The 13624-nt window shown below is 44.8% G+C and overlaps 1 protein-coding gene across 1 annotated transcript in view; it reads left to right on the top strand.

Annotated features, from left to right (window-relative positions):
- The window catches only part of MICOS10 (mitochondrial contact site and cristae organizing system subunit 10), a 37996-nt gene that overhangs the window by 22072 nt on the left and 2300 nt on the right, over positions 1-13624 (top strand). The window contains exon 2 of the mRNA XM_003585800.4: positions 12578-12625. Coding sequence (XP_003585848.1) covers positions 12578-12625 — 48 coding nt within the window. The remainder of the gene's footprint in view (positions 1-12577; positions 12626-13624) is intronic.

Raw genomic sequence — 13624 nt, 5'->3', positions numbered from 1 at the left:
ACAGTTCAAAAGCATCAATTCTTCGGCGCTCAGCCTTCTTTATATTCAAGATCCTTAGTTTGCTGTCAAAGACTGTCTTTCTGTATCTCCTAACTCACGCGTGGTCATTTGGCAACCAAGAGCTCCTTGAAGTCTTTCTCTTGTCGCCTTCTCTCCCACTCCCTTCTCTAACCCTCCGGGGGGCTTGGGTGCCCTTCTCAGTGCCTCTGGCTAGGTCCAGACTTCAGATTCTCTCTTCTCCACCATCTGCATGAAAAATAGGACCCTACATACTTTGGTCTCTCCTCAACACCCGTCTCCCCTTTGTGTATTCCATGCTGAGCAGAAACAGCACTTCCTGTTTCCTCATTGTACCTTGTACCTTGGGTTTCTAATTATCAGTTGATTCCAGCGCTAGACCGTGAACTTAGAGTGGAAACTTGTTTCCTGGGGCCTGGCATAGTGGCTGGCACACAGTGGGTGCTCAGGTCGTGTCGTGAAGGAAAAGCCGACACAGAATGTTGGCTCGGATGAATTTTGGAAGGTTGTTTCATTTCCTTTGGTAAGTCATGATGATTATAATGGTTTTCATGTCTCCGAGGAGGCCATACTGGTGGCAGAGGAATGTGGCAACTGAAGACCAGGTCTCTGGAGTTGGATGGTCTGGTTTCCAGTCCCAGACATGTGACCCGAGGCACGTTACTTCACCAATCTGTGTCTCAGTTTCCAAGTCTGTAAAATGGGGCTAATAAGAGAAGCTTGTTAAATGTGAAGGTTAAATGAGATAATTGAATCGTGGCGTCTAAGTGCTTAGCGAATACTCTTCACTTTATTTGATATGGTTTGGTGTTCATGAAAACATTGTCGATATTGCGTTTGTATAAATCAAGTTATATTCTAGCTTTATTAAGGGAATTTTGTATTAAAAGGTTATTTGATAACTTTTAAATAGCACCAATGTTTTTATAATTATCCAGGTAGAAGTTCTCTGCAATTTCTTTGACAGCCTTCCCCACTGCACTCCCCCAAAACCCCAGATACACATACACACACTTAATCAGTTGTTAAATCCTGTAAATTTTGCCAACAAAATGTCTCTTCCTTTCCAAGTAATCCTGCACACCTTAGTCGGATGACTCTTCTAAAGCATAGCGTCAGTTCGTGTTTTGCCTTTTTAAAAACTCTTCAGGGAAGCCCAGCCTGTTGGATTAAGTGCCGTGCAGACTCCTTGGCCCACCTCCTGGTTCTTCAGAGGCTCCGGCCCTCTCCAGCCTTGTCTCCTGCTCCCAGCGGCCCGCCTTGAGCTTCGGCGTGGCCACCCTCCCCCGTTTCCCGGCTCGAGCCCTGCTTTTCTGCAGCCACTGGGTGGGGGGTGTATCCCCCCGCCTCAGCTCTGGCTGTTGAAAGTCTACCATTTAAGGCAACTGAAATGCCACCTTCTTCTTGAAGATTAAAAACACAACAGCAGCTTCTCAGCTACACGTGCGCCCGCCTTCCTGTGGACGGGCAGCGCTCTTCCTCTCTGAAAGACAAGATTCGCTTTTGTTCAGTTTTCTGGATACCTAACTTGTTACTCCTTCCTGAGCCCAAGCTTGCCATGGAAGAGACTGTCTTATTTCTTATTCTTGTTGAACCCAGTATTCTTTTTATTTTTTGCCAAGTTTATTTATTTATTATTTATTTTAATTGGAGGCTAATTAGTTTACAATATTGTGGTGGTTTTTTTATACATTGACGTGAATCAGCCATGGGTGTACGTGTGTCCCCATCCTGAACCCCCCTCCCACGTCCCTGCCCATCCCATCCTTAGGGTCATCCCAGTGCACTGGCCCCGAGCACCCTGTCTCATGCATCGAACCTGGACTGGCGATCTGTTTCACATATGGTAATATACATGTTTCAGTGCTATTCTTTCAGATCATCCCACCCTTGCCTTCTCCCACGGAGTCCAAAAGACTGTTCTATACATCTGTGACTCTTTTGCTGTCTCGTATATAGGGTCATTGTTACCATCTTTCTAAATTCCATATATGTGTTAATATACTGTATTGGTGTTTTTCTTTCTAGTTTACTTTGCTCTGTATAATAGGTTCCAGTTTCATCCACCTCATTAGAACTGATTCAAATGCATTCTTTTTAATAGCTGAGTAATATTCCATTGTGTATATGTACCACAGGTTTCTTATCCATTCATCTGCCAGTGGACATCTAGGTTGCTTCCATGTCTTGGCTGTTCTAAACAGTGCTGCAATGAACATTGGGGTACACGTGTCTCTTTCAATTATGGTTTCCTCCATGTATATGCCCAGCAGTGGGATTGCTGGGTCATAATTGATGAAAGTGAAAGAGGAGAGTGAAAAAGTTGGCTTAAAGGTCAACATTCAGAAAACGAAGATCATGGCATCTGATCCCATCACTTCATGGGAAATAGATGGGGAAACAGTGGAAACAGTGGCTGACTTTCTTTTTGGGGGTGCCAAAATCACTGCAGATGGTGACTGCAGCCATGAAATTAAAAGATGCTTACTCCTTGGAAGGAAAGTTATGACCAACCTAGATAGCATATTCAAAAGCAGAGACATTACTTTGTCAACAAAGGTCCGTCTAGTCAAGGCTGTGGTTTTTCCAGTGGTCATGTATGGATGTGAGAGTTGGACTGTGAAGAAAGCTGAGCGCCAAAGAATTGATGCTTTTGAACTGTGGTGTTGGAGAAGACTCTTGAGAGTCCCTTGGACTGCAAGGAGATCCAGCCCATCCATTCTGAAGGAGATCAGTCCTGGGTGTTCTTTGGAAGGAATGATGTTAAAGCTGAAACTCCAGTACTTTGGCCACCTCATGGGAAGAGTTGACTCATTGGAAAAGACTCTGATGCTGGGAGGGATTGGGGGCAGGAGGAGAAGGGGACGACAGAGGATGAGATGGCTGAATGGCATCACCGACTTGATGGATGTGAGTTTGAGTGAACTTCGGGAGTTGGTGATGGACAGGGAGGCCTGGCGTACTGCAATTCATGTGGTCACAAAGAGTCGGACATGACTGAGCAACTGAACTGAACTGATGGCAGTTCTATTTCCAGTTTTTTAAAGAATCTCCACACCGTTCTCCATAGTGGCTGTACCGGTTTGCATTCCCACCAACAGTATAAGAGAGTTCCCTTTTCTCCTCACCCTCTCCAGCATTGATTGATTGTAGACTTTTTCATAGCAGCCCTTCTGACCGGCGTGAGATGGTACCTCATTGTGGTTTTGATTTGCATTTCTCTGATAATGAGTGATGTTGAGCATCTTTTCATGTGTGTGTTAGCCATCTGTATGTCTTCTTTGGCGAAATGTCTGTTTAGTTCTTTGGCCCATTTTTTGATTATGGACCCAGTGTTCTTGCCCTTCAGTGCTCAGTAAGTATTTGTTCTTGAAATGCTTTTTGTGGGAGAAGAATACATTTATAATTACTGTGTGCAATGCACTGTTCTTCCAGGCTTTTTACATGTTATGTTGTTTCATCCTTGCTCTTCTTCCCCAGTTAGAGATAGGCACTGTTAGTATTCCTATTTTCAGTACAAAGAAGCTGTTGCCTAGAGAGGGTATATAAATTGTCCAAGGAAGGGACAGACCACTAGTAGGTAACCAGTATTCTCAATCCTGTTTAACCTGTTTTACCCCCAAATCTACATAACACTGTAGCTGAAATGTAACCACTGTGTATCCACTACCCACTTTTTAAAAATAAGCACTACATACCCCAAGAGAAAAGAAATTTATCCTTAGTGCTTCCTACTTAATAAATGCTAATAAATGTAGGTTAAGGAAATGTGTAAGGAAAAGAAACTGTCGGTCTTGTTTCCCTGTTGATTTTTCATTTGGACCAAGAAGGAAACCACACGACAGCCCTTGTGATGCACACGAGGGCACAGTGCTGCCCTGAGTTGCCTCTTGACGTCCCAGGGAGGAGACTGCAGGCGCTGATGTTGATGGGCGGGGGGGTAGGGAGGGAAGGCACTTCTCTCTCCAGCCAGTGTCCAGAAGGAAGCGCCTCCCAGCTTGGCTTGGTGCCTGTGTCTCCTTGATGCTAAGTAATTTGGGGCGGGGGTTGTTGTCATCCTTGATAAATCGGACATCTGTGGTTTCTGTTGTTTTCTTGAGGGATTAAAGAGTCACGCAGTCATAAATTACCCATGCAAAGCACTACCATCCAGAACATCCAGAAAAACACTTTGTTGTGCTGTGTAACAATAGACTGCTCTCCTGCAGCTCTTCTGACTGACCTCTCCCTGAGCGTTTTCTCTGCCAGTAGAAAAGAGCCATGACCTGGAGTCAAACAGCGTGGGTTTGTGTTCTCTTTCGTAGTTGTGTGTTCTTGGGTAACTCACCTAACCCCTTTCTTTACATTGTTTCCTCTTCCGTAAGTCAGGATCATAATACACCTCAGAGGTGGTTCTGTGGTTCAAATGAAATAATATGCCGGGGTCCAGCCCCGGTGGATCCAGGGAATTCGAAGCGGGGACGGCGTCGGCGAGATCAGGAAACAACTGCTTAATTAAATGTTTATTAAGGATATAAAGAGTGGTGAAATAAGGATAGCTCAGCGAAGAAATTCAGTGAAGAAAAGAGCCTGAATAAAATTCCAAAGCAGGGAATTTACGTCACCTACGAAGGCTGCAGGCGTCCTCCCGTTCTCCCGAAGGAGAGGAGACACTAAGGCCTCCCCGGTCAGATCTTAGAAGCCCAAGCAAAATTAGTAGGACGAGCTTCCCCACCTCAGAGGAAAAATTCAGCCAGAAGGTGAAAGAAAGAACGACATGGGGAGACCAAATTTCGATGAACAAAAAGGGCGTACTTTATTTTCCAAAGTAGTTTTATACCTTAAGTTGTGCATAGAGGATAATGGGGGAAGGGGTAGAGTCATGCAAGGACAGAAGTTCCTGATCCTAATCGAAGCCAGGCTTTCAGACTTATCATATGCAAAAGTTTAGGTGATTTACATCATCTTCTGGCCAGGAGGCCTGTTAACATTTTAAGAGACTTATTTTTCTCTAAAGGTGATTATTCTAAAGTCAGGTGCCAGCCTCCAAAAGGCATTGGATAAAGTTGCATTCCTATAGGGCAAAGGTGAGGTGGGCTCAATCAAGAAAAGAATTAACTCAAGGGTCCAAGGTTACAAACATTGAGGCTACTACTTACGTTTCTATACACCCATTATATCAATCAATACACTGCCAAGGACACAGTAGGTAAGGGATATGGAGACTTAGCAGCAAACATTGGCCCAACAAGTGAAAAACCCTTCACCAATACAATTTCTAATGAATCTCTTAACTACTCAAAGGAATCTGTGTTTAGACAGTTTAGAACATCTCCTGCCTCTCACAGTTGGGAGGCTCTGAACAATCACATGTGGCTGGAAAAACCTATTCAGGCAGGCTAGAGGATTTCCAAAGGAGTTTGTAGGTTGAAACACTGTCACACCCAGGAATTATTAACTGGAGCTGTAAGCTAACTCTTTTTTCAGAGAGAGGTAGTGGGGGACAGCCCCCCCGTAAAGTCAGAGGTGTAGGTGAGAGCACAAAGCAGAAAGTAGGCAGACTCTGGTTTTGGGGGTAGATGCTCGAGAATTTCCAGGGGGACTCCTGAGGCTCGATCCCGCCTTTGCGTATGCCGAGCCTCCTCCCTCATGACCTTTGCCACGGGTGGAGTTCCGCAGGCTGGCTCCTGGCAATAATATATGGAAACGTTGGTACATCAATGCCTGCTGCTGCTAAGTCGCTTCAGTCGTGTCTGACTCTGTGCGACCCTGTGGACAGCAGCCCACTGGGCTCCTCTGTCCACAGGATTCTCTAGGCAAGAACACTGGAGTGGGTTGCCATTTCCTTCTCCATCGTCAGTGTCTGCCACTCTATAAATGTTAGTACCTCAGAAGTGTTAGTCACTCAGTTGTGTCCCACTCTTGGCAGCCCCGTGCACTGTAGCCCACCAGGCTCCTCTGTCCATGCAGTTCTCCAGGCAAGAGTACTGGAGTGGGTTGCCATGCCCTCCAGGGGAACTTCCTTACCCAGGGATTGAACTTGGGTCTCCTGCATTGCAGGCAGATTCTTTTTTTTTTTTTTTCTCCCCTCCCCCGGCTCCCAAACGCCGTGGAGCGCGCCGCCGCTTTGCCTGCAGGCAGATTCTTAACCGTCTGAGCCACCAGGGAATCCCAAAGCACCACTTCTCCCCAATAAATCCAGTGCATGGCACCTACAGTCCATGGGGTTGGTCACCGAAGAGTCAGACACGACTTAGTGACTCAACAGCGGCAGAGGCTTCTTTGGTTGTGTTTTTTGAAACTTAGTAATTCTGCATTTTCTTCAGTGTCCCTTTAATAGTCATCAGAGCTGCTTATTTTCCCACATCCTCTGCCCACATGTGAATAAACTATATTTAAGTAAAATGTATACAGCCACGTTTCTTTTGTGCGTTCTTGAAAAGCCATACAGCTGTCGGCATTCTGAAGGCTGGATCTTGTGCTGTGTGCTTTCATCTGAAAGGACCCTGGTTGAGAGGTGACTTTTCTGGAAGCAGCACACCAGTACTGTAATGGCTTCCACATTTACCTTCCTTGTCTTGACTCCTTTTGGCCGACTGCTTTACTTGTTCTGACCAGAGTCCTGGTAATTGATGTGCACCCTAGACATTCCTACAGACGTTCAGCCTCTGTATGCGGGAGGCACAGGAAGGGCGAGGTCTTGTGCAATAGCCACCTTCTTAGCCTGCGGCAGTGTTGACTTGTGAGAAGCTGATTAACACTGACCGCATTTGCCATCTCTGGGCCGTTGTCTGGCACACTTTCTGGGTTGCTTCACATGACTTGGCATTTACACATGGACACCTGGGACAATCTGTCTTTGCCTCAAAGGATTAAGTAACACAGTTTGGAATTGACTTAAAACTATTTTTTTTCCCCTCATAAATTGGGCCCTGAGCATCTTTCATAAATCAGGAATGTTTCTTGGAAATGTAATTCTCACTAAATTCAGTCCCAAGGGTACTTTTCTATAAAAGCACGTTCTTGTTTGTTCTGACAAATGCATTTGATGATTGTAATAGTGTTATAGAAACATGATTGAACAGGAAAGAACACCCATTATAAATAGGTCAGTTTGACATTAATCCATGTGCGAAGCATAAATACAGCTTTATTAAACACAAGGCACCTCTAGGAAAATGTTGTATTTTAAAGCAACATGTTCTACTTCAGCAATGAATCTGAAGGAATCCCCTATTTTGTTTTTAAAAAAAATGTATTTCTATGAACAGTTGCTATTGCCTGTGGAAAAAAAGTCAGCTATGCAGAGTGAATAACAAAGATTCCAGTCTTCAGCTGTGGTTCACTGACAGTGCGATCCTCCTGTGGAGTTGTGTTTTAATGGAGGGATTAACTTTTTGTTTTGTTTTGTTTGTTTGTTTGTTTTGTATTTTTTAAAATCCAGTGGACACACAAAACAAAACTGCGCTGAGAAAAACAGTTATGTTACACTTCTGACATCTTTTGAGTGTGTTTTTAGAGAGGTAGCAGACCTAACCACCATTTATTGAAGTCTGTGTCAGACTGCAGATCCTTATACTTTCCTAACACAGCGATGCTCGTAGATGAGCGTGCTGAGGGCAGGTGAGGCTAAAGCACTCGCCTTGAGGTCAGAGGGCTCTGAACTGGGCCTGTGTCCCGACAGCATCCGTGCTCTTGCGTCACACGCAGTGGGAAGGTTAAGTCTCGTATTTTGGAAGCTGTGTCTTTTCTTTCTGTCATTTAAGAATAAAGTTGTTTGGCATATGGCTCCTAGACTCTTAAACTTGCTTGTAATTGCTGTAGTTTCTCATAACCTGCCATTGAGTGTGGTACTTAAGTGTGTGCTGTTCCATCTTGATATGTTATTATACAAAGTAAAATGGTAGATGTAGATCAAGATTTAGCATTGATAAACCACACATTGTACTTAGGACTTTAGGAGCTTTGTTTAAAATGTTAATAAGCTGGAGTGAGATCTTAGTTATATAATCAATTATTGATAAATAAAAGGTCTGTGGTCTTCTTTCCCCTATGATCAGTTTTTCATGGACATGTTTTTTAAGTGACTTTCTGAGGATTTTTTTTTAATGCTTCCCCCAGCAGTGAGTTATTCCTCAGTTGAATGTTCGTTGACAATTACTTCTACAAAGTTGATTCCATAGGAACCTTTATTTCTCCAACTTGTTCTGCTTAGGGACTGACATCCAAAGTACATTTCTGGGACTTCCTGGCGGTCCAGTGGTTTAGACTCCATGCTCCACTGCCGGGGGCCTGGGTTCAGTCCCTGGTCAGGGAGCTTAGGCCCTGCATGCCTTGTAGGATAGCCAAAAAACCCAAACATTTGTACCTCAGGACTGCAGTCAGATTATGTGGCCTGCTGCTTAATTCTTGCTGGTTATGTTTGCTTTCTCAGTATTTCAGTAAAGTCGAGCTTCGTAATATGTGGCATGGTGACTTGTCCATGTGTCACAGTAATGGCCGTCAACATAGATCCCCCCACCACACACACATGTGGCTTGGGGTGTACACTGGTACACTGCTGGTAGTTGGTATTCTTTTAAATTTGTTATAAAATCCACTTGGGCATACGATGAGGCAGTATTTTTTTATGTAGTTAGTGGAGTGAGTTCTCTGTTGTTTGTTACTAAAATAGTATCAGATGAACTGAAAAACGTGTGTTTATCTACTGGCCCATTTTATGATGTCCTTTTGGGCACTAAACATGCATTAAAGGGCCGGTTAGATTGATTCGGAGCAATTTCTTTTTGAAAGAATTTGTGCCAATTCTTTTTCCTCTCCAGAAGGAATGGTTTCAGAGCATGGCTCCTTGCCTAATGTCGATTCCATAAGGCTGCTCTCTCGGGGTGGTTTTTCTTTTTGCCTTGTTCCCTGCCTTCCCCTTGGTGGACTTTGCCATTCGGAAGATGTGTACCTACAATCAGGCATTTCTTTACTTTAGAGTTATTTGTCATTCCAGACAGCATGGGCCAAAAGAACAGGCTTAAAAGGGGAGGCAGAGTTATATAAATTTTATTCATAGTTAAATATTTGCTTCCAGGGAAGGTGAAAAATGCTTTGTACTTTTTCCTCTGGCTTTTTTCTTCGAAGAGAACTTGAAATGCAACAACAAAGAAGAAGTGGCCAAAGGCTGAGAGAACTCTCCTCTTTTTCCATGTTGGTTTGTTTTTATTGTAAGACAAACCTTTCATGTTTTATTGTTAGGAAGTTTAAACCTGGCCTAGAGGTGCCAGTCTTTAGTGGGAACAGCTGCGGAGTTGGTGTCCCCTGATCAGGTGGGACTTTCTTTGAAGCAACATGTTGCCTTTTAAAAGAAAATTGAGCATGTGAGAACTTGAACCTGTGAAACTCGTCAGCAGTTCCACCATTGTTTATCTCTGAAATAACCGAGATAGCCGACTGAAAGTGTTGGCATTTAAACATCAGCTTCTGCGTCATTTTTTCTGAAGGGACCAGACTTGGTATTTTGTGTCTTAAAAATATAGAAATGGAGGGGAAAAAATCACTCTTAAGAATCGAAGATGTCGCAGCTGAACTTAAGAGCATAGAGTATATACTTCTGCTTCAGACTAGTCTGAACTGTGATTTTGATCCCAGCTTATACTTGCAAGTAAATGCCTTTAATAGGGCTTCCCTGGTGGCTCAGATGGTAAAGAATCTGCCTGAAATGCTGGAGACCTGGGTTCAATCCCTGGGTCAGGAAGATCCCCTGGAAAAGGACATGGCCACCCACCCTAGTACCCTTGCCTGGAGAATTCCATGGACAGAGGAGCCTGGGGTCGCAGAGAGTCGGACATGACTGAGTGGCTAACACACACACACACACACACACACACACGCCTTTAATAGTAGCAGAATTGAAGTGGTCAGGCATATACCTCAACTTGAATGAAGTGTAGAGAGGAAAGATTTTCGGCTTTGTCCTGGTTGATGTGAAGCCTTTCTCCTCTTTGTGGCTGAGTGATAACCGGTAGCACTGGCTTTAGCACCACTCTTAATCTACTGTTAGGAAAAGTTGAGCGTCAGAGAGCTTTCTTTCCTTGGGGGAAAATAGAGACAGGCATGGAATCAGAGGGACAAGGAAAGTGCTGAAATATTTTCCTTTTGGGCTTTTGATTTGTTTGCCAAAAAATTGCCTTCCAGATGGAGAAGACCAAACGCTCTGATTGTGAGCCATTGTGTTTGTACTGGCCTACATCCCCATCCCACTGCCTGGTTTGAAATCTGTGGGCCAGTCCAAATTCTTTACCTCATTTTCTAGGACCAATTTACTGTCTTACTCATCTTCCAGCTGCAAGGGGGTGAGGCAGGTTACTTTGAAATGGAAGCCCATGCCATTTTAGAAAGCCAGGCAGCAGCAGACCCCTGCTGGGGAGCGGCAGTCGCGATGGCTGCGTCTCTGAAGCCCTTGCAGCACACCCTCCAGGTAGACTCGTGTCTGTGACAGGGGCGGCAGGCGAGCCTGGGGACGGATCTGAACAAGCCCAGCTGGCCCTGTGCGGGCTTGTTGCTGCCCTGGTTGCCTAGCGTCCTGGGCTGTCACACGGGAGGCACACTTGGGTTTTGGCTGAATCCTGCTTCGCTGGCAGTAGGAATCTCGATCCTCCAGTTTCCCTTGGGAGGCATCAGTTGTTCAGGGGTTGGCGCTGGGGGGATCTGGGCTTTGCAGTCTGGCAGACTCGGGCCTAGGTCACTGCTCTTCACCGACTGAACATGTCCTTGAGCAGGTTATTTTCTGCATCTGGAAACTGGGGATAGTACCGTGTCAGGCTGCTGTTTGGTTTACAAGAATTTTTGGTGGAGTAGGGAGGGAATGTTGGGTACTCATGGGAGATACTGATGTTTGTTCCTTTCCCTTCTCTTTATGTCAGCCTGGAATAGGTTAACCATTGTGGCCTGTAAACTGACAGGTTTTCCATCACTTCATTAAACTGCATGGAAATCGGGATGACGCGAGAGATCTTCAGATGCTGCATTTTAAAGCTGGGCAACAGTACCTAGTGCAGGGCCTGTCGGACAGTGCAAAGGCATGGTTTGTAACTAAAATGTTTCTGTAGGGTACAGTCATAGGAAGGAAGCGCATCATGGCCACATGTAGAGGGTAAGAGGCTTATCAGAACTCACTGGGTAATAGCATGAACACTCGATCAGGCCAGCATCAGCGGGATTGTTGCACAGGTGAAGCAGAACAGGTGTGGGTTAGCTTACTTGCTTCAGATGAAGCTGTCTGTGTCTGGAGCAGAAAGGTCAGGTTTGCTGACTGAGGAGTGCTTTGAGTGTTCACACTGCCTAGCCTACATTCATGCTTAGACAGGGAGGAGGCTCTCGGAATTCCAACAGCGTGTATTTGAAAACCGTTAAGGCCAGTGAGAATCGGACCTTTATGTGGTGCTTAATCGTGGAGAAGTTGGTCAGGGCTCTGTTGGACCGTGGGGCAGACGCTTAGTAAAGAACATCAGGATACTCTGAAAAGTCTGAAAACAATTAACTGTCAAGTCTGAGGAGAAATCAGGGCTTGGCTCTCTTCCTTGGCATGTGTAACTTTACTTTTTTGATAATGGAAAAATAAGTTTATCTCAAAGTTTGGGACATGTGTCTCTACAGTATGTGAGATGATTTTTTTCCTAAAGTGGTACCACAAGTAAATTTTTATTTTAATTATTCTGCATTCATTTAAAACGTGCCTTATTAAAAAAGTACAGCTGGCACTCGAATCTGTGATTATAGATACTATTTAAGTTGAAGTTGAGTTTATATAATTAAATACATTCATTAATGTTTTTCTTCTTTTTTAAAGAAAATAAATTATGACCATATCAACAGAATGACCAAGGTTGAGAAAGATTGGTCAAAATGAGGATTTAGCTTGTTTTTTTGGCTCCAAGCTTAAGGTTCCTGTGAAGTTTGATTTAAAATTAGGTATTTAAAGTTTTTTTTTTCCTACCAGATCATTAAAACAGGGTTGCATCTGTTTTTTCATCTTGAAAGATGGTGGTTAAAAGTGCCCCGTGAGTCAGCGAGGAGAGGGGCCTGATGTCCACGCTTGAGGACGTGCTTTCCCCGTCTGGACAGTCTGACTTGTGGCAGCAGCTCCTCTGGATCGCTCCTTTCCATCTTCCTCAAAACGTCGCCATCACTCAAAATGCCGAAACAGCCAGGGGAGCTTCCCGCTGAGGGTGTTTACCTGGCGTGCCGGCCGTGGCGTGCCTGGGAAGGTGGCGCGGGAGCCCGAGGTGCTGGAGGCTGTCTGCAAGCCATGCGAGAGCATCTTTTCAGAACTGTCTCCTGGCTTCTCCCCCCCACCCCCGAGACTCGTCTAGACAGAATGGGGGAGAAAGTTCTTATCCCCTGGTGGGGCAGAGGGGACCGCAGGCGTAGACACGGCCTCTGACGACAAGAAGGAAGTTAGAAACGAGAAGCTCGTCTCTCTACCAAGTTAAAAACATCTGTCTTGTAGATGTTCACATTTATGAAATGTTCATTTTATTTTTGTCAAGTTACCGTTAAGGTGTTTAACATGTTTTTCCTCCCTCTTTTGTAGGTACTGGCTTTGGATTAGGACTTGTTTTCTCACTTACCCTCTTTAAAAGTAAGTGTGCCTTCCTGCCTGTGTGCATAACGTCCTAGGGTCCACGTGCGCGGCAGGGACGCTGCTGGAGGCACAGCCCCCGGCTGCCAGCATCCACGTGTGGGTTTAGGTAGGCCACTGCACAGTGAGCTAGACGGAGACCACAGGCACAAGTGAGGCCGGAACGGGTGGGCATCTCCAGAACTCCCCCGGGCACTAAGTCAGGGTAACGGGTGGGCATCTCCAGAACTCCCCTGGGCACTAAGTCAGGGTGCCTGATATCATTAAAAAAAAGCCTGTACTTTATGCCAGTGAGTCATTTGGCCAAATCTACGCTCTCAAATAATTCTAATTAGTTACAGTTTTTTCTAAAGCAGCTTGAAAACAAAAGTCCTGCTGGTAATAAAAAGAAGTGGACCTGAAATAAATAGGCTTTTTGGCCAGAAATTCTCCTGAGCGAAGGGCAGGCAGTGTCCCTTTCATTCGGTGGAAGAACTTCTCAAGTTTGGCTATTGAATAGAAGCCATAGGGTCACTTTGACCTCCTTCCATGAGGAACTGGTGGGGAATACACAACTGGAGAATCCCAGTGAACCAGTGCTAGTGTGAAGTAATCGTCTATGGCATTAGCTTAAGTAAACCTCATGACTTAGTAGAATTAAAATATGTAAATATTGGTGAAGTTCTTACTTTAAAAATTCAAAGACCTTACTGGTATTATTATGATAAGCTTTAAGAATTAGTTGAAATGAGCAGATGGTTAGAACTGGCATAGAAAAGTTAACAGGCTCCACTGTGTCTGCTGTGTTCATACTGCACCACCTAAGACTTCAGGTCTGGTAGCACGGGTACTTAATCGGCGCCTCCCCTGGGCTGGTGGTGAGACCCTGACAGAGACGTGTGGCATGTAACAGTCAGCAGCGTGGTGCATGCTGAATGTTCACTGAACCCTAAGCAAGTGTATTGAAGCCAGAGGAAAACTTTTATTTTCTTCTCACAGTTCCCTCTTGGGGTTTTCCTT

Source organism: Bos taurus, chromosome 2 (genome assembly GCF_002263795.3).
Source record: "Bos taurus isolate L1 Dominette 01449 registration number 42190680 breed Hereford chromosome 2, ARS-UCD2.0, whole genome shotgun sequence".
Taxonomy (NCBI): Eukaryota; Metazoa; Chordata; class Mammalia; order Artiodactyla; family Bovidae; genus Bos; species Bos taurus.
The sequence above is the reverse complement of the archived record's forward strand: the minus strand, read 5'-3'. Positions and strand labels throughout refer to the sequence as shown.